The 13,642-nt window shown below is 48.5% G+C and overlaps 1 protein-coding gene across 1 annotated transcript in view; it reads left to right on the top strand.

The window, feature by feature from the left end:
* LOC135050399 (immunoglobulin superfamily member 3-like) overlaps nt 1-13,642 on the top strand; it is a 100,479-nt gene that overhangs the window by 22,803 nt on the left and 64,034 nt on the right. Inside the window, exon 4 of the mRNA XM_063956886.1 lies at nt 645-1,010. Coding sequence (XP_063812956.1) covers nt 645-1,010 — 366 coding nt within the window. The remainder of the gene's footprint in view (nt 1-644; nt 1,011-13,642) is intronic.

Raw genomic sequence — 13,642 nt, 5'->3', positions numbered from 1 at the left:
AGGCCCGGGTGTAAGGTATGGGGGGGGAGGTAAGTATGTACTGTGAGGGTGTTTCGGGTAAGGCCCGGGAGTAAGGTACGGGGGGGGGGTAAGTGTGTTCTGTGAGGGTGTTTCAGGTGAGGCCCGGGTGTAAGGTATGGGGGGGTAAGTGTGTTCTGTGAGGGTGTTTCGGGTAAGGCCGGGGTGTAAGGTATGGGGGGGGGGGGGGTAAGTGTGTACTGTGAGGGTGTTTCAGGTGAGTCCCGGGTGTAAGGTATGGGGGGGGGGGGGAGGTAAGTATGTACTGTGAGGGTGTTTCGGGTAAGGCCCGGGAGTAAGGTATGGGGGGGGGGGGGTAAGTGTGTTCTGTGAGGGTGTTTCAGGTGAGGCCCGGATGAAAGGTATGGGGGGGGTAAGTGTGTTCTGTGAGGGTGTTTCGGGTAAGGCCGGGGGGTGTAAGGTATGGGGGGGGGTAAGTGTGTACTGTGAGGGTGTTTCAGGTGAGTCCCGGGTGTAAGGTATGGGGGGGGGGGTAAGTATGCACTGTGAGGGTGTTTCAGGTAAGGCCCGGGTGTAAGGTATGGGGGGGGGGGTAAGTATGTACTGTGAGGGTGTTTCAGGTAAGGCCCGGGTGTAAGATAACTGTCTGAGGATTTATGTTCCAGGTGGAGGATTTGATGTAGGGATCCGAGCTACAGGCGGTACTCTCAGTGCTGGGAGTCCTCTGGAGGTCACCTGCTCTGTTACCCACCTGAGTCCCGACCCGCGCCGCTTCCACGTCTCCTGGCTGCTCAATAATGAGGTGGCTGCGAGCTGGGAGCCGTCTGGCATCACCCAGTACATGAAGCTGTACAGCGCCCGGGCGGCACGGTGGCAGCTGTCAGTGGGTCGGAGAGACCAGCACACCTGGACCCTAAGGATCAACTGGGCACACGCCGAGGACGGGGGCTCATACATGTGTGTGGTTACTGAGGAGGGGTCCGACAGGAAGCAGAACTCCAACCTCCTATCTGTGACTGTGGAACCCACCGGTGAGTTACACAGCGGCGCTGTACTATCCGATATATACACACATATATACAGCAGTGCTGACACGTGACATACCCCCAGCCCCCTATGCACCACCAACCCCCTGTGCTCCCCCAGCCCCCTGTGCACCACCAGCCCCCTGTGCAGCCCCCTGTGCACCACCAGCCCCCTGTGCACCACCAGCCCCCTGTGCACCACCAGCCCCCTGTGCACCACCAGCCCCCTGTGCACCACCAGACCCCGTGCTCCCCCAGCCCCCTGTGCACCACCAGCCCCCTGTGCAGCCCCCTGTGCACCACCAGACCCCGTGCTCCCCCAGCCCCCTGTGCACCACCAGCCCCCGTGCTCCCCCAGCCCCCTGTGCACTGCTTCCACACTGCAGGCAGAATTATTTGCACAATGTACTGTAGTCTTCATGTAGAATACAGCATTTATTGCATCCTTATTAGTGGCAGCTGGTGCACATAGTAGAGCGCGGGTGTGCACCACCTCATACCTCCTGTTCTGCTGGACACCGCTATACATCTTACACAGAGATCTGCAGAACATTTCTCCATCCTGTGTGCGCCCTGTCCTATACACTCTGACATATGGCGCAGAGCACCTGATAGGTATTAGCCCCAAAGCGTGAGGCTCTCCCATATGCCCCACCACCGGCTCTATCTCAGGTTATCACAGGGGTGTCACATTCACTGTCCAAGTTGTAAAAAGGAGTGTGTACCTGCGCTGGCTGAATCAATTTAAGATAATATAATGTCAATAATTGTAAAACATAATAGTAATAATAACCTTAATAGTAAATTAATAATAATAATAATAATAATAATAAACGGATGGTTTGTTCTATAAAAAAGAATGACAATTTAATAGCATATCACATATAACAATTCTTAAAAAAGAAGGAATTCCTCTTGCCACTGGGTGGCAATAAAAGCTTGAATAGAGCTTATCTGGATAAAATTGGATATAATTCATATGTTCCACTGTTTAGATTGTCCATTCCTATAGGCTAGGACAGCTTCCCTTTGTATATTCACTGTACTCAGAAGATATTTACCAATTCCCCTTGTAGGTGAGCATCAGCCTTGGAACAAGTCCTTTGTGTAGCTGTAGGGGTGGGTCAGTTAGGTGAAGAGATCCAGTGATGGGAGATGTGTCCAAATATTGGCCCTCATTCCGAGTTGATCGGTCGCAAGGCGAATTTAGCAGAGTTACACACGCTAAGCCGCCGCCTACTGGGAGTGAATCTTAGCTTCTTAAAATTGCGACCGATGTATTCGCAATATTGCGATTACTAACTACTTAGCAGTTTCAGAGTAGCTCCAGACTTACTCTGCCTGTGCGATCAGTTCAGTGCTTGTCGTTCCTGGTTGACGTCACAAACACACCCAGCGTTCGCCCAGGCACTCCCACCGTTTCCCCGGCCACTCCTGCGTTTTTTCCGGAAACGGTAGCGTTTTCAGCCACACGCCCCTGAAACGCTGTGTTTCCGCCCAGTAACACCCATTTCCTGTCAATCACATTACGATCGCCGGAGCGAAGAAAAAGCCGTGAGTAAAAATACTATCTTCATAGTAAAGTTACTTGGCGCAGTCGCAGTGCGAACATTGCGCATGCGTACTAAGCGGATTTTCACTGCGATGCGATGAAAAATACCGAGCGAACAACTCGGAATGAGGGCCATTGCCCAGGAGGACACGGCTTTGGCGAGCCGGTGTGGAGAGCAGAGTCCAGATAGAGCAAGTAGATTCAGGTTGATCAGAAAAAGCTCAACGCGTTTCACTGGTAAATCCAGCTTCCTCAGGAGCATGAGGTCCATAAACATAAGGTGCTCTATTTATACTCTTACTAATAGATTGATTGTTGTCACCTGTTTGGGTGATTACTATTGTATAGAACAGGGGTGTCAAAGACAAGGCCCGCGGGCCAAATCCGGCCCGCCAGACCTCGTCTGATGGCCCGCGGTGCCGCCGCCATGAAACCCCCTTCTCCCGAGTGCCCAGCTCGGGGGGGGCGGGGTTTCGCGGAATGACGCGATTGCGTCGTGACGTCACGGCGCAAACGCGTCATTCAACGAAACCCCGTCGGAGGAGGGAGAAGGGAGCCGCGCAGACGAGGAGGGAGAGGCGGCTGAAGAGCGGCGAGAACCGCTTCAAATGTAAGTCAGCCCCTCTCCCTTCCTCTCTTTCTCTCTCTCTCCCTCCTTCCACCACCTGCCGCAATGTGTAAAATGGGGACCTGTGCCTGCCACAATGTGTAAAATGGGGACCTGTGCCTGCCACAATGTGTAAAATGGGGACCTGTGCCTGCCACAATGTGTAAAATGGGGACCTGTACCTGCCGCTATGTGTAAAATGGGGACCTGTGCCTGCCACAATGTGTAAAATGGGGACCTGTACCTGCCGCTATGTGTAAAATGGGGACCTGTGCCTGCCACAATGTGTAAAATGGGGACCTGTGCCTGCCACAATGTGTAAAATGGGGACCTGTGCCTGCCACAATGTGTAAAATGGGGACCTGTACCTGCCGCTATGTGTAAAATGGGGACCTGTGCCTGCCACAATGTGTAAAATGGGGACCTGTGCCTGCCACAATGTGTAAAATGGGGACCTGTGCCTGCCACAATGTGTAAAATGGGGACCTGTACCTGCCGCTATGTGTAAAATGGGGACCTGTGCCTGCCACAATGTGTAAAATGGGGACCTGTGCCTGCCACAATGTGTAAAATGGGGACCTGTGCCTGCCACAATGTGTAAAATGGGGACCTGTACCTGCCGCTATGTGTAAAATGGGGACCTGTGCCTGCCGCAATGTGTAAAATGGGGACCTGTGCCTGCCACAATGTGTAAAATGGGGACCTGTGCCTGCCACAATGTGTAAAATGGGGACCTGTACCTGCCGCTATGTGTAAAATGGGGACCTGTGCCTGCCACAATGTGTAAAATGGGGACCTGTACCTGCCGCTATGTGTAAAATGGGGACCTGTGCCTGCCGCAATGTGTAAAATGGGGACCTGTGCCTGCCGCAATGTGTAAAATGGGGACCTGTGCACTATAAAAGGGGGCACATGGCTGGGCACTATAAAAGGGGGCACATGGCTGGGCACTTTAAAAGGGGGCAGATGGCTGGGCACATATAAGGCAGGTGGAGCGGTAAATTTTGGATAGACCTACAGATACAACCGGCCCTTTGATGGGGACCAAACTGCTGATGCGGCCCCCGATGAATTTGAGTTTGACACCCCTGGTATAGAAACAAACCATCCAAAATTAAACAAAGGACAATTAGTCCAAAATACATACTAAATATCTATTCATAAATTATGTTAAAGTTAAAAAACGAGTATATATAACCCATTAAAACAGATAAACAAAGTGAGATAGTTCCGATCACGTGACATACCTCGTCACGTGATCAGAAAAATCCTTACATCTAATTTTATTAAATCAGTTAATACTAACTCATATCTACATTATAGGAGTGCTCATTACGCCCCATGGAAGAACAACATCCCTAAAGGGCAATTAATGCGTCTTAGACGCAATTGTTCAAATACAGACACCTTTAAAATACAGGTGAACCAACTCATAAATTCTTTTAAAAGCAGAGAATATCCACAACATATTCTAGACGAGGCCCTTAGGGAGGCCTTAAATATGGATAGGCAAGATCTACTTCTCCCTTCCAAAAATAAAACAGCTAATCAGGACATACAGAAAAGAGAATTGGCGTTCATCTGTAAATATAACAGATGCGCCAATGAAATCAAAACCATCATTAGTCGGAATTACAGGATACTTAAACAAGATAATGTTCTGGGTAACATACTACCTAATAAACCACAGATTGTATATAAGAAAAATAGAGCCCTCAAAACCATCTTTGCACCGAGCCATTTTAGATCTGCCCCAATAAAGGGACAAGGAGGAGGCTCAGACTGGTTAACCACCAAACCCGTTGGCTTCCACAGATGTGGTAAGAGCAGATGCACCATGTGTCAGCACATGGACCGTAAGACTACATCCGTATCTATACCCGGCTTCCAGGAAAAATATTTTTTCAAATCTTTCATGAATTGTGATTCAAGATTTGTGATATATGTACTAACATGTGGGTGTGGCCTACATTATGTTGGCAGGACCACGAGAGCGATACACACACGCTTTATGGAACACCGCCGTAACATAACACGTAAGTTGGAGACACACAGTGTCTCACGACATTACTTAATGAAACATGAAGGCAATCCTGCCTGTCTTTCCATCATTTGCTTAGAACAAGTTACACCAACAGACAGAGGGGGGGACAGATTCAATCAATTATGCCGCAGAGAAGTCTTCTGGATGCTCAAATACAATTCATTACATCCAGAGGGATTAAACGAGGCAATAGAACTTAACTCTGTCATTTAGGATCATGTGGACCTCTCTCTGTCTTCCTCAGAATTATGCTTTTTATATATTTTGCTTTAAAACTACCATCTACGATATACTCTTCATAACTGATAATGGCTATGAGATTAGTAATAGTGATACCAATGACATCATCAAAATCGGGACTACGATATGATTAATATCAATTTTAATATCTGTTTCTACATGGTGAGAGAGTTATATATATATATGTCTTTTTTCTAGTTATTAGATTGATCGATGTATGAATATTAACACATTCATTGATGTTGGTTGTATTGATACCTCTATTTTCTGTTGAAATATTATTTATCAGACATCTAGTAATATCCACTACATTATAATTATCAGAATGATGATCATTTATAATGACCTATAGGTCACAAAAAAGACAAGTGTCCTTATTTCTATATACAATCTCTTTTTGAGGAAAAAAACAACATAACTAGGGACTTAGCTCCATGAGGATATATAAGAGCATGTATGGGCAAAAGACACCTGGGTATGCTCCTCTGAGAAAATATATGTACCTACTTTTAAATGATGAACATCCAATCTGTAATTAATATTCACTTAACATTGCCTCTATCTTTATACAAACTATACTTTGGATTGAAATGTATTTGTATGAATTGTATACTGCTTTGGGAGATTCATGACGCAAGGCGGGTTCCCATGGCAACCGTTCAATACGGAAGCCGAGAAAGGAACTGAGGTGATCGCCACACCAGGAGACCCGGTGGATTTCCGGGTCCTTATTATGTGTTAGGGTCTCCTGCCCTGTGCTGCCACGTCGTCATGGCAACCGGGAGACAAGTGCTAGCGGAGTAACCTGAGCGCAGCTGATACTCCGGTTCGGGTCTTTTGCTGTGCAGTGGTTATAGGCTCTGTGCATGGCAGGGGATCCGGTGCTGGTTTTTGTGCTCACAGTCTGTGAGGTCTGAGTGGGGCGTGGACAGCACCTGCTTTATAAGGCCTCTTTTCAGGGTAAGCAGATGCTGCTGAATCTTTGTTGGTTAGTCAGTTTCTGAAAGTTAGCCAGTACTGTGTAGCTTTGTATTTGTTTGTTGCTTACTGCAAATAGGCCTGGGGATTTGGTATTACACTCTGCCAATCCAGACCTAGCAGTAAGACTGGAGTCAGTCGTTTAGCTTGCTGGGGTTCTGTTACTACTCTGTGAACTTAGCAAGTTTGCGGCTGTATTCTAAGACTTGCCTGTCTAATCCTGTCTCACTGTGCTAGGTGTCAGGGGTCAGTTTAGTGGCAGTAAACCGAACCTGTGCACTGCAAGTGAGAATTAGGATTGTGGAGAATCTCCTTGTGTCTATCATTCCATCTCTGACCAAGGAGTTTACTGCCACACCCGTTGGTAACCCTTTAGGGTTTTGCTGTTGCCCTTAGCAACAGCATTTCGGGTTTTCTATGTATTAAAACACAACATCTTGCTTTTCACATCTGAGCAGTTCTAATACAAGGGAGATACCCAGTTCCTTAGCCTCTGGGCTTCTCTGTTCACGTTGTGTGTATTTTGTTACCCTACCACCTTCTGTGTACGTTATGTCATATTCCCTAGTCTGTCTGTGAGTCCATTTGTTTTGCATAACAGTTCAAACACCAGTACATTCCTGCAGGCACTGGAGTGCATAACAGCCCTGACACCAGTACTTTCCTGCAGGCACTGGTGTGCATAACATATTCAGCAGCCCAATACTCCTGTTGAAATTTTGTGGGAATATGGAGCATACCCCTCAAAATACGTTGCAACAGGTGGTTGATCAGGTGCAGGTCCTGACTCAAAAATGTAATGATTTGTCCATTAAAATGCACACCTCCCAGGCTGCTGGCGGAGCTCCCGCAGCAGCAGCACCTGCAGGGGTTAAGGAGCCGAAAGTAAATCTCCCGGATCGTTTTTCTGGAGATCGCTCGCAGTTCTTTTGTTTCAAGGAGAGCTGCAAGCTATACTTCCGGCTTAGGCCTCAGTCTTCTGGGTCGGAGATTCAGCGGGTGGGCATAGTGATTTCCTTGCTACAAGGAGACCCACAGGTCTGGGCATATGGGTTGCAGCCTGACTGTCCGTCGCTTAAAAGTGTTGATGCTTTTTTTACGGCACTGGGCATGTTGTATGATGACCCTGACAAGACGGCCTCAGCCGAGGCTCAGATTTCGATCCTTAAGCAAGGGCGAAGGCCAGTTGAGGTTTACTGTACGGAGTTTCGGAGGTTGGCCCATGATACCCAGTGGAATGACCCAGCCCTGAGACACCAGTACCGAAGAGGTCTTTCTAACCAGATAAAGGACCAACTGGTACAACATCCCTTGCCTGATAGCTTGGATCAGCTCATGCAGTTATCCATCCGGGTGGATAGACGGCTGAGAGAGCGTAGGCTTGAAAGGGAGACTGAGATTTCCTTCCTTCCCAAGGGAACCTCAGACTCTGAGGAATTTTCCGAGGAGCCTATGCAGATTGGGGCTACCCGCCTCTCCTCGCGTGAGAAGATGCGGAGGAGACAGCAGGGGTTGTGTTTGTACTGTGGGAATAAAGGTCATGTGGTAGTATCATGCCCAGAAAAGCTGGAAAACTTCAGGGCCTGAGGGTGATGGGAAATATCCTGTCAGGCCAGAAGTCAGAATTTCCCAAGAAGACTTTTATCATTCCGGTGACTTTGAAGATCCTCGGTCAAACTGTCAAGACTGAGGCCTTTGTGGACAGTGGGGCCGACGGGGTTTTTATGGACCGCCAATTCGCCCTGAAACACTCTGTTCCCTTAGTACCCTTGGCATCGGAAATTGAGATTTGTGGGTTAAACGGGGAACCATTATCCCAAGGTAAAATTACCTCTTGCACTAGCCAGATTTCTTTGTTTATTGGAGCCACACACTCTGAAAAATTGTCCTTTTATGTGACTGTCTGTACTTTTGCCCCATTGGTGTTGGGGTTACCCTGGTTAAGGGCCCACAATCCTCAATTTGACTGGGTCTCTGGGGAGATTCTTAGTTGGAGTACTGATTGTTTCAGGAGTTGCTTGAGCCTTCCAGTCAGGTTCTCGCAGCTAAGTTTGCCAGGATTGCCAGGGTGTTATGCAGATTTTGCGGACGTGTTCTCCAAAAAAGTTGCAGAGGTACTACCTCCCCATCGCTCCTATGACTGTGCCATTGATTTGTTGCCAAATGCTAAGCTTCCCAAGAGCAGGTTGTACTCCCTGTCACGTCCTGAGACTCAGGCTATGGCAGAGTACATTCAGGAGAACTTGGCTAAGGGATTTATCAGACCTTCACAGTCTCCAGTTGGGTCGGGGTTCTTCTTCGTGGGTAAAAAGGACGGTTCGTTGCGACCCTGCATCGACTTCAGGGAATTGAACCGTATCACGATTAAAAACTCATACCCACTGCCTCTCATTTCGGTCTTGTTTGACCAGCTTCGTACTGCCACCATTTTCTCTATCGTCCTAGTGGATGCTGGGGTTCCTGAAAGGACCATGGGGATTAGCGGCTCCGCAGGAGACAGGGCACAAAAAGTAAAGCTTTACGATCAGGTGGTGTGTACTGGCTCCTCCCCCTATGACCCTCCTCCAAGCCTCAGTTAGATTTTTGTGCCCGGCCGAGAAGGGTGCAATCTAGGTGGCTCTCCTAAAGAGCTGCTTAGAAAAGTTTAGCTTAGGTTTTTTATTTTACAGTGAGTCCTGCTGGCAACAGGATCACTGCAACGAGGGACTTAGGGGAGAAGAAGTGAACTCACCTGCGTGCAGGATGGATTGGCTTCTTGGCTACTGGACATCAGCTCCAGAGGGACGATCACAGGTACAGCCTGGATGGTCACCGGAGCCTTGCCGCCGGCCCCCTTGCAGATGCTGAAGTAAGAAGAGGTCCAGAATCGGCGGCAGAAGACTCCTCAGTCTTCTAAAGGTAGCGCACAGCACTGCAGCTGTGCGCCATTTTCCTCTCAGCACACTTCACACGGCAGTCACTGAGGGTGCAGGGCGCTGGGAGGGGGGCGCCCTGGGAGGCAAATGAAAACCTATTTTGGCTAAAAATACCTCACATATAGCCTCCGGAGGCTATATGGAGATATTTAACCCCTGCCAGAATCCGTTAAGAGCGGGAGACGAGGCCGCCGAAAAAGGGGCGGGGCCTATCTCCTCAGCACACAGCGCCATTTTCCCTCACAGAAAGGCTGGAGGGAAGGCTCCCAGGCTCTCCCCTGCACTGCACTACAGAAACAGGGTTAAAACAGAGAGGGGGGGCACTAATTTGGCGTTAGAAATATATAAAAAAGATGCTATAAGGGAAAACACTTATATAAGGTTGTCCCTATATAATTATAGCGTTTTTGGTGTGTGCTGGCAAACTCTCCCTCTGTCTCTCCAAAGGGCTAGTGGGTCCTGTCCTCTATCAGAGCATTCCCTGTGTGTGTGCTGTGTGTCGGTACGTGTGTGTCGACATGTATGAGGACGATGTTGGTGAGGAGGCGGAGCAATTGCCTGTAATGGTGATGTCACTCTCTAGGGAGTCGACACCGGAATGGATGGCTTATTTAGGGAATTACGTGATAATGTCAACACGCTGCAAGGTCGGTTGACGACATGAGACGGCCGACAAACAATTAGTACCGGTCCAGACGTCTCAAAAACACCGTCAGGGGTTTTTAAAACGCCCGTTTACTTTAGTCGGTCGACACAGACACAGACAGGGACACTGAATCCAGTGTCGACGGTGAATAAACAAACGTATTCCTTATTAGGGCCACACGTTAAAGGCAATGAAGGAGGTGTTACATATTTCTGATACTACAAGTACCACAAAAGAGGGTATTATGTGGGATGTGAAAAAACTACCGTAGTTTTTCCTGAATCAGATAAATTAAATAAAGTGTGTGATGATGCGTGGGTTCCCCCCGATAGAAAATTATGGGCGGTATACCCTTTCCCGCCAGAAGTTAGGGCGCGTTGGGAAACACCCCTTAGGGTGGATAAGGCGCTCACACGCTTATCAAAACAAGTGGCGGTACCGTCTATAGATAGGGCCGTCCTCAAGGACCAGCTGACAGGAGGCTGGAAAATATCATAAAAAGTATATACACACATACTGGTGTTATACTGCGACCAGCGATCGCCTCAGCCTGGATGTGCAGAGCTGGGGTGGCTTGGTCGGATTCCCTGACTAAAAATATTGATACCCTTGACAGGGACAGTATTTTATTGACTATAGAGCATTTAAAGGATGCATTTCTATATACGCGAGATGCACAGAGGGATATTTGCACTCTGGCATCAAGAGTAAATGCGATGTCCATATCTGCCAGAAGATGTTATGGACACGACAGTGGTCAGGTGATGCAGATTCCAAACGGCACAAAGGTGTATTGCCGTATAAAGGAAGAGGAGTTATTTGGGGTCGGTCCATCGGACCTGGTGGCCACGGCAACTGCTGGAAAATCCACCGTTTTTACCCTAAGTCACATCTCTGCAGAAAAAGACACCGTCTTTTCAGCCTCAGTCCTTTCGTCCCTATAAGATCATATCTGCCCAGGGATAGAGGAAAGGGAAGAAGACTGCAGCAGGCAGCCCATTCCCAGGAACAGAAGCGTTCCACCGCTTCAGACAAGTTCTCAGCATGGCGCTGAGACTGTACAGGACCCCTGGATCCTACAAGTAGTATCCCAGGGGTACAGATTGGAATGTCGAGACGTTTCCCCTTCGCAGGCTCCTGAAGTCTGCTTTACCAAGGTCTCCCTCCGACAAGGAGGCAGTATGGGAAAAAATTCACAAGCTGTATTCCCAGCAGGTGATAATTAAATTACCCCTCCTACTACAAGAAAAGGGGTATTATTCCACACTATATTGTGGTACTGAAGCCAGAAGGCTAGGTGAGACTTATTCTAAAAATTTTTTTGAACACTTACAAAGGTTCAAATCAAGATGGAGTCACTCAGAGCAGTGATAACGAACCAGGAAGAAGGGGACTATATAGTGTCCCGGGACATCAGGGATGCTTACCTCTATGTCCCAAATTTGCCCTTCTCACTAAGGGTACCTCAGGTTCGTGGTGCAGAACTGTCACTATCAGTTTCAGACGCTGCCGTTTGGATTGTCCACGGCACCCCGGGTCTTTACCAAGGTAATGGCCGAAATGATGATTCTTCTTCGAAGAAAAGGCGTCTTAATTATCCCTTACTTGGACGATCTCCTGATAAGGGCATAGTCCAGGGAACAGTTGGAGGTCGGAGTAGCACTATCTCGGATACTGCTACAACAGCACGGGTGGATTCTAAATATTCCAAAATCGCAGCTGATCCCGACGACACGTCTGCTGTGCCTAGGGATGATTCTGGACACAGTCCAGAAAAAGGTGTTTCTCCCGGAAGAGAAAGCCAGGGAGTTATCCGAGCTAGTCAGGAACCTCCTAAAAACAGTGCATCATTGCACAAGGGTCCTGGTAAAAATGGTGGCTTCCTACGAAGCAATTCCATTCGGCAGATTTCACGCAAGAACTTTTCAGTGGGATCTGCTGGACAAATGGTCCGGATCGCATCTTCAGATGCATCAGCGGATAACCCTATATCCAAGGACAAGGGTGTCTCTCCTGTGGTGGTTATAGAGTGCTCATCTTCTAGAGGGCCGCAGATTCGGCATTCAGGATTGGATGCTGGTGACCACGGAGCCCAGCCCGAGAGGCTGGGGAGCAGTCACACAAGGAAAAAATTTCCAGGGAGTGTGATCAAGTCTGGAGACTTTTCTCCACATAAATATACTGGAGCTAAGGGTAAATTTATAATGCTCTAAGCTTAGCAAGACCTCTGCTTCAAGGTCAGCCGGTATTGATCCAGTGGGAAAAACATCACGGCAGTCGCCCACGTAAACAGACAGGGCGACACAAGAAGCAGGAGGGCAATGGCAAAAACTGCAAGGACTTTTCGCTGGGCGGAAAATCATGTGATAGCACTGTCAGCAGTGTTTCATCCCGGGAATGGAAACTGGGAAGCAGACTTCCTCAGCAGGCACGACCTCCACCCGGGAGAGTGGAAACTTCATCGGGAAGTTTTTTCCACATGATTGTAAACCGTTGGGAAATACCAAAGGTGGACATGATGGCGTCCCGTCTGAACAAAAAACGGGACAGGTATTGCGCCAGGTCAAGAGACCCTCAGGCAATAGCTGTGGACGTTCTGGTAACACCGTGGGTGTACCAGTCGGTGTATGTGTTCCCTCCTCTGCTTCTCATACCTAAGGTGCTGAGAATTATAAGACGTAGAGGAGTAAGAACTATACTCATGGCTCCGGATTGGCCAAGAAGGACTTGGTACCCGGAACTTCAAGAGATGCTTACAGAGGTCTTATGGCCTCTGCCGCTAAGAAGGGACTTGCTTCAGCAAGTACCATGTCTGTTCCAAGACTTACCGCAGCTGCGTTTGTCGGCATGGCGGTGGAACGCCGGATCCTAAGGGAAAAAGGCATTCCGGAAGAGGTCATTCCTACCCTGGTCAAAGCCAGAAAGGAGGTGACCGCACAACATTATCACCACATGTGGCGAAAATATGTTGCGTGGTGTGAGGCCAGGAAGGCCCCACAAAGAAATTTCAACTCGGTCGTTTCCTGCATTTCCTGCAAACAGGAGTGTCTATGGGCCTCAAATTGGGGTCCATTAAGGTTCAAATTTCGGCCCTGTCGATTTTCTTCCAGAAAGAATTGGCTTCAGTTCCTGAAGTCCAGAAGTTTGTCAAGGGAGTATTGCATATACAACCCCCTTTTGTGCCTCCAGTGGCACTGTGGGATCTCAACGTAGTTCTGGGATTCCTCAAATCACATTGGTTTAAAACCAGTCAAATCTGTGGATTTGAAGCATCTCACATGAAAAGTGACCATGCTCTTGGCCCTGGCCTGGACCAGGCGAGTGTCAAATTGGTGGTTTTTTTCTCAAAAAAGCCCATATCTGTTTGTCCATTCGGACAGGGCAGAGCTGCGGACTCGTCCCCAGTTCTCTCCCTAAGGTGGTGTCAGTGTTTCACCTGAACCAGCTTATTGTGGTGCCTTGCACCTACTAGGGACTTGGAGGACTCCAAGTTGCTAGATGTTGTCAGGGCCCTGAAAATATGTTCCAGGACGGCTGGAGTCAGGAAAACTGACTTGCTGTTATCCTGTATGCACCCAACAAACTGGGTGCTCTTGCTTCTAAGCAGACTATTGCTAGTTGGATGTGTAATACAATTCAGCTTGCACATTCTGTGG

Source organism: Pseudophryne corroboree, chromosome 2 (assembly GCF_028390025.1).
Source record: "Pseudophryne corroboree isolate aPseCor3 chromosome 2, aPseCor3.hap2, whole genome shotgun sequence".
Taxonomy (NCBI): domain Eukaryota; kingdom Metazoa; phylum Chordata; class Amphibia; order Anura; family Myobatrachidae; genus Pseudophryne; species Pseudophryne corroboree.
Note: the sequence above shows the minus strand (reverse complement) of the source record. Positions and strands in the feature narration are given on the sequence as shown.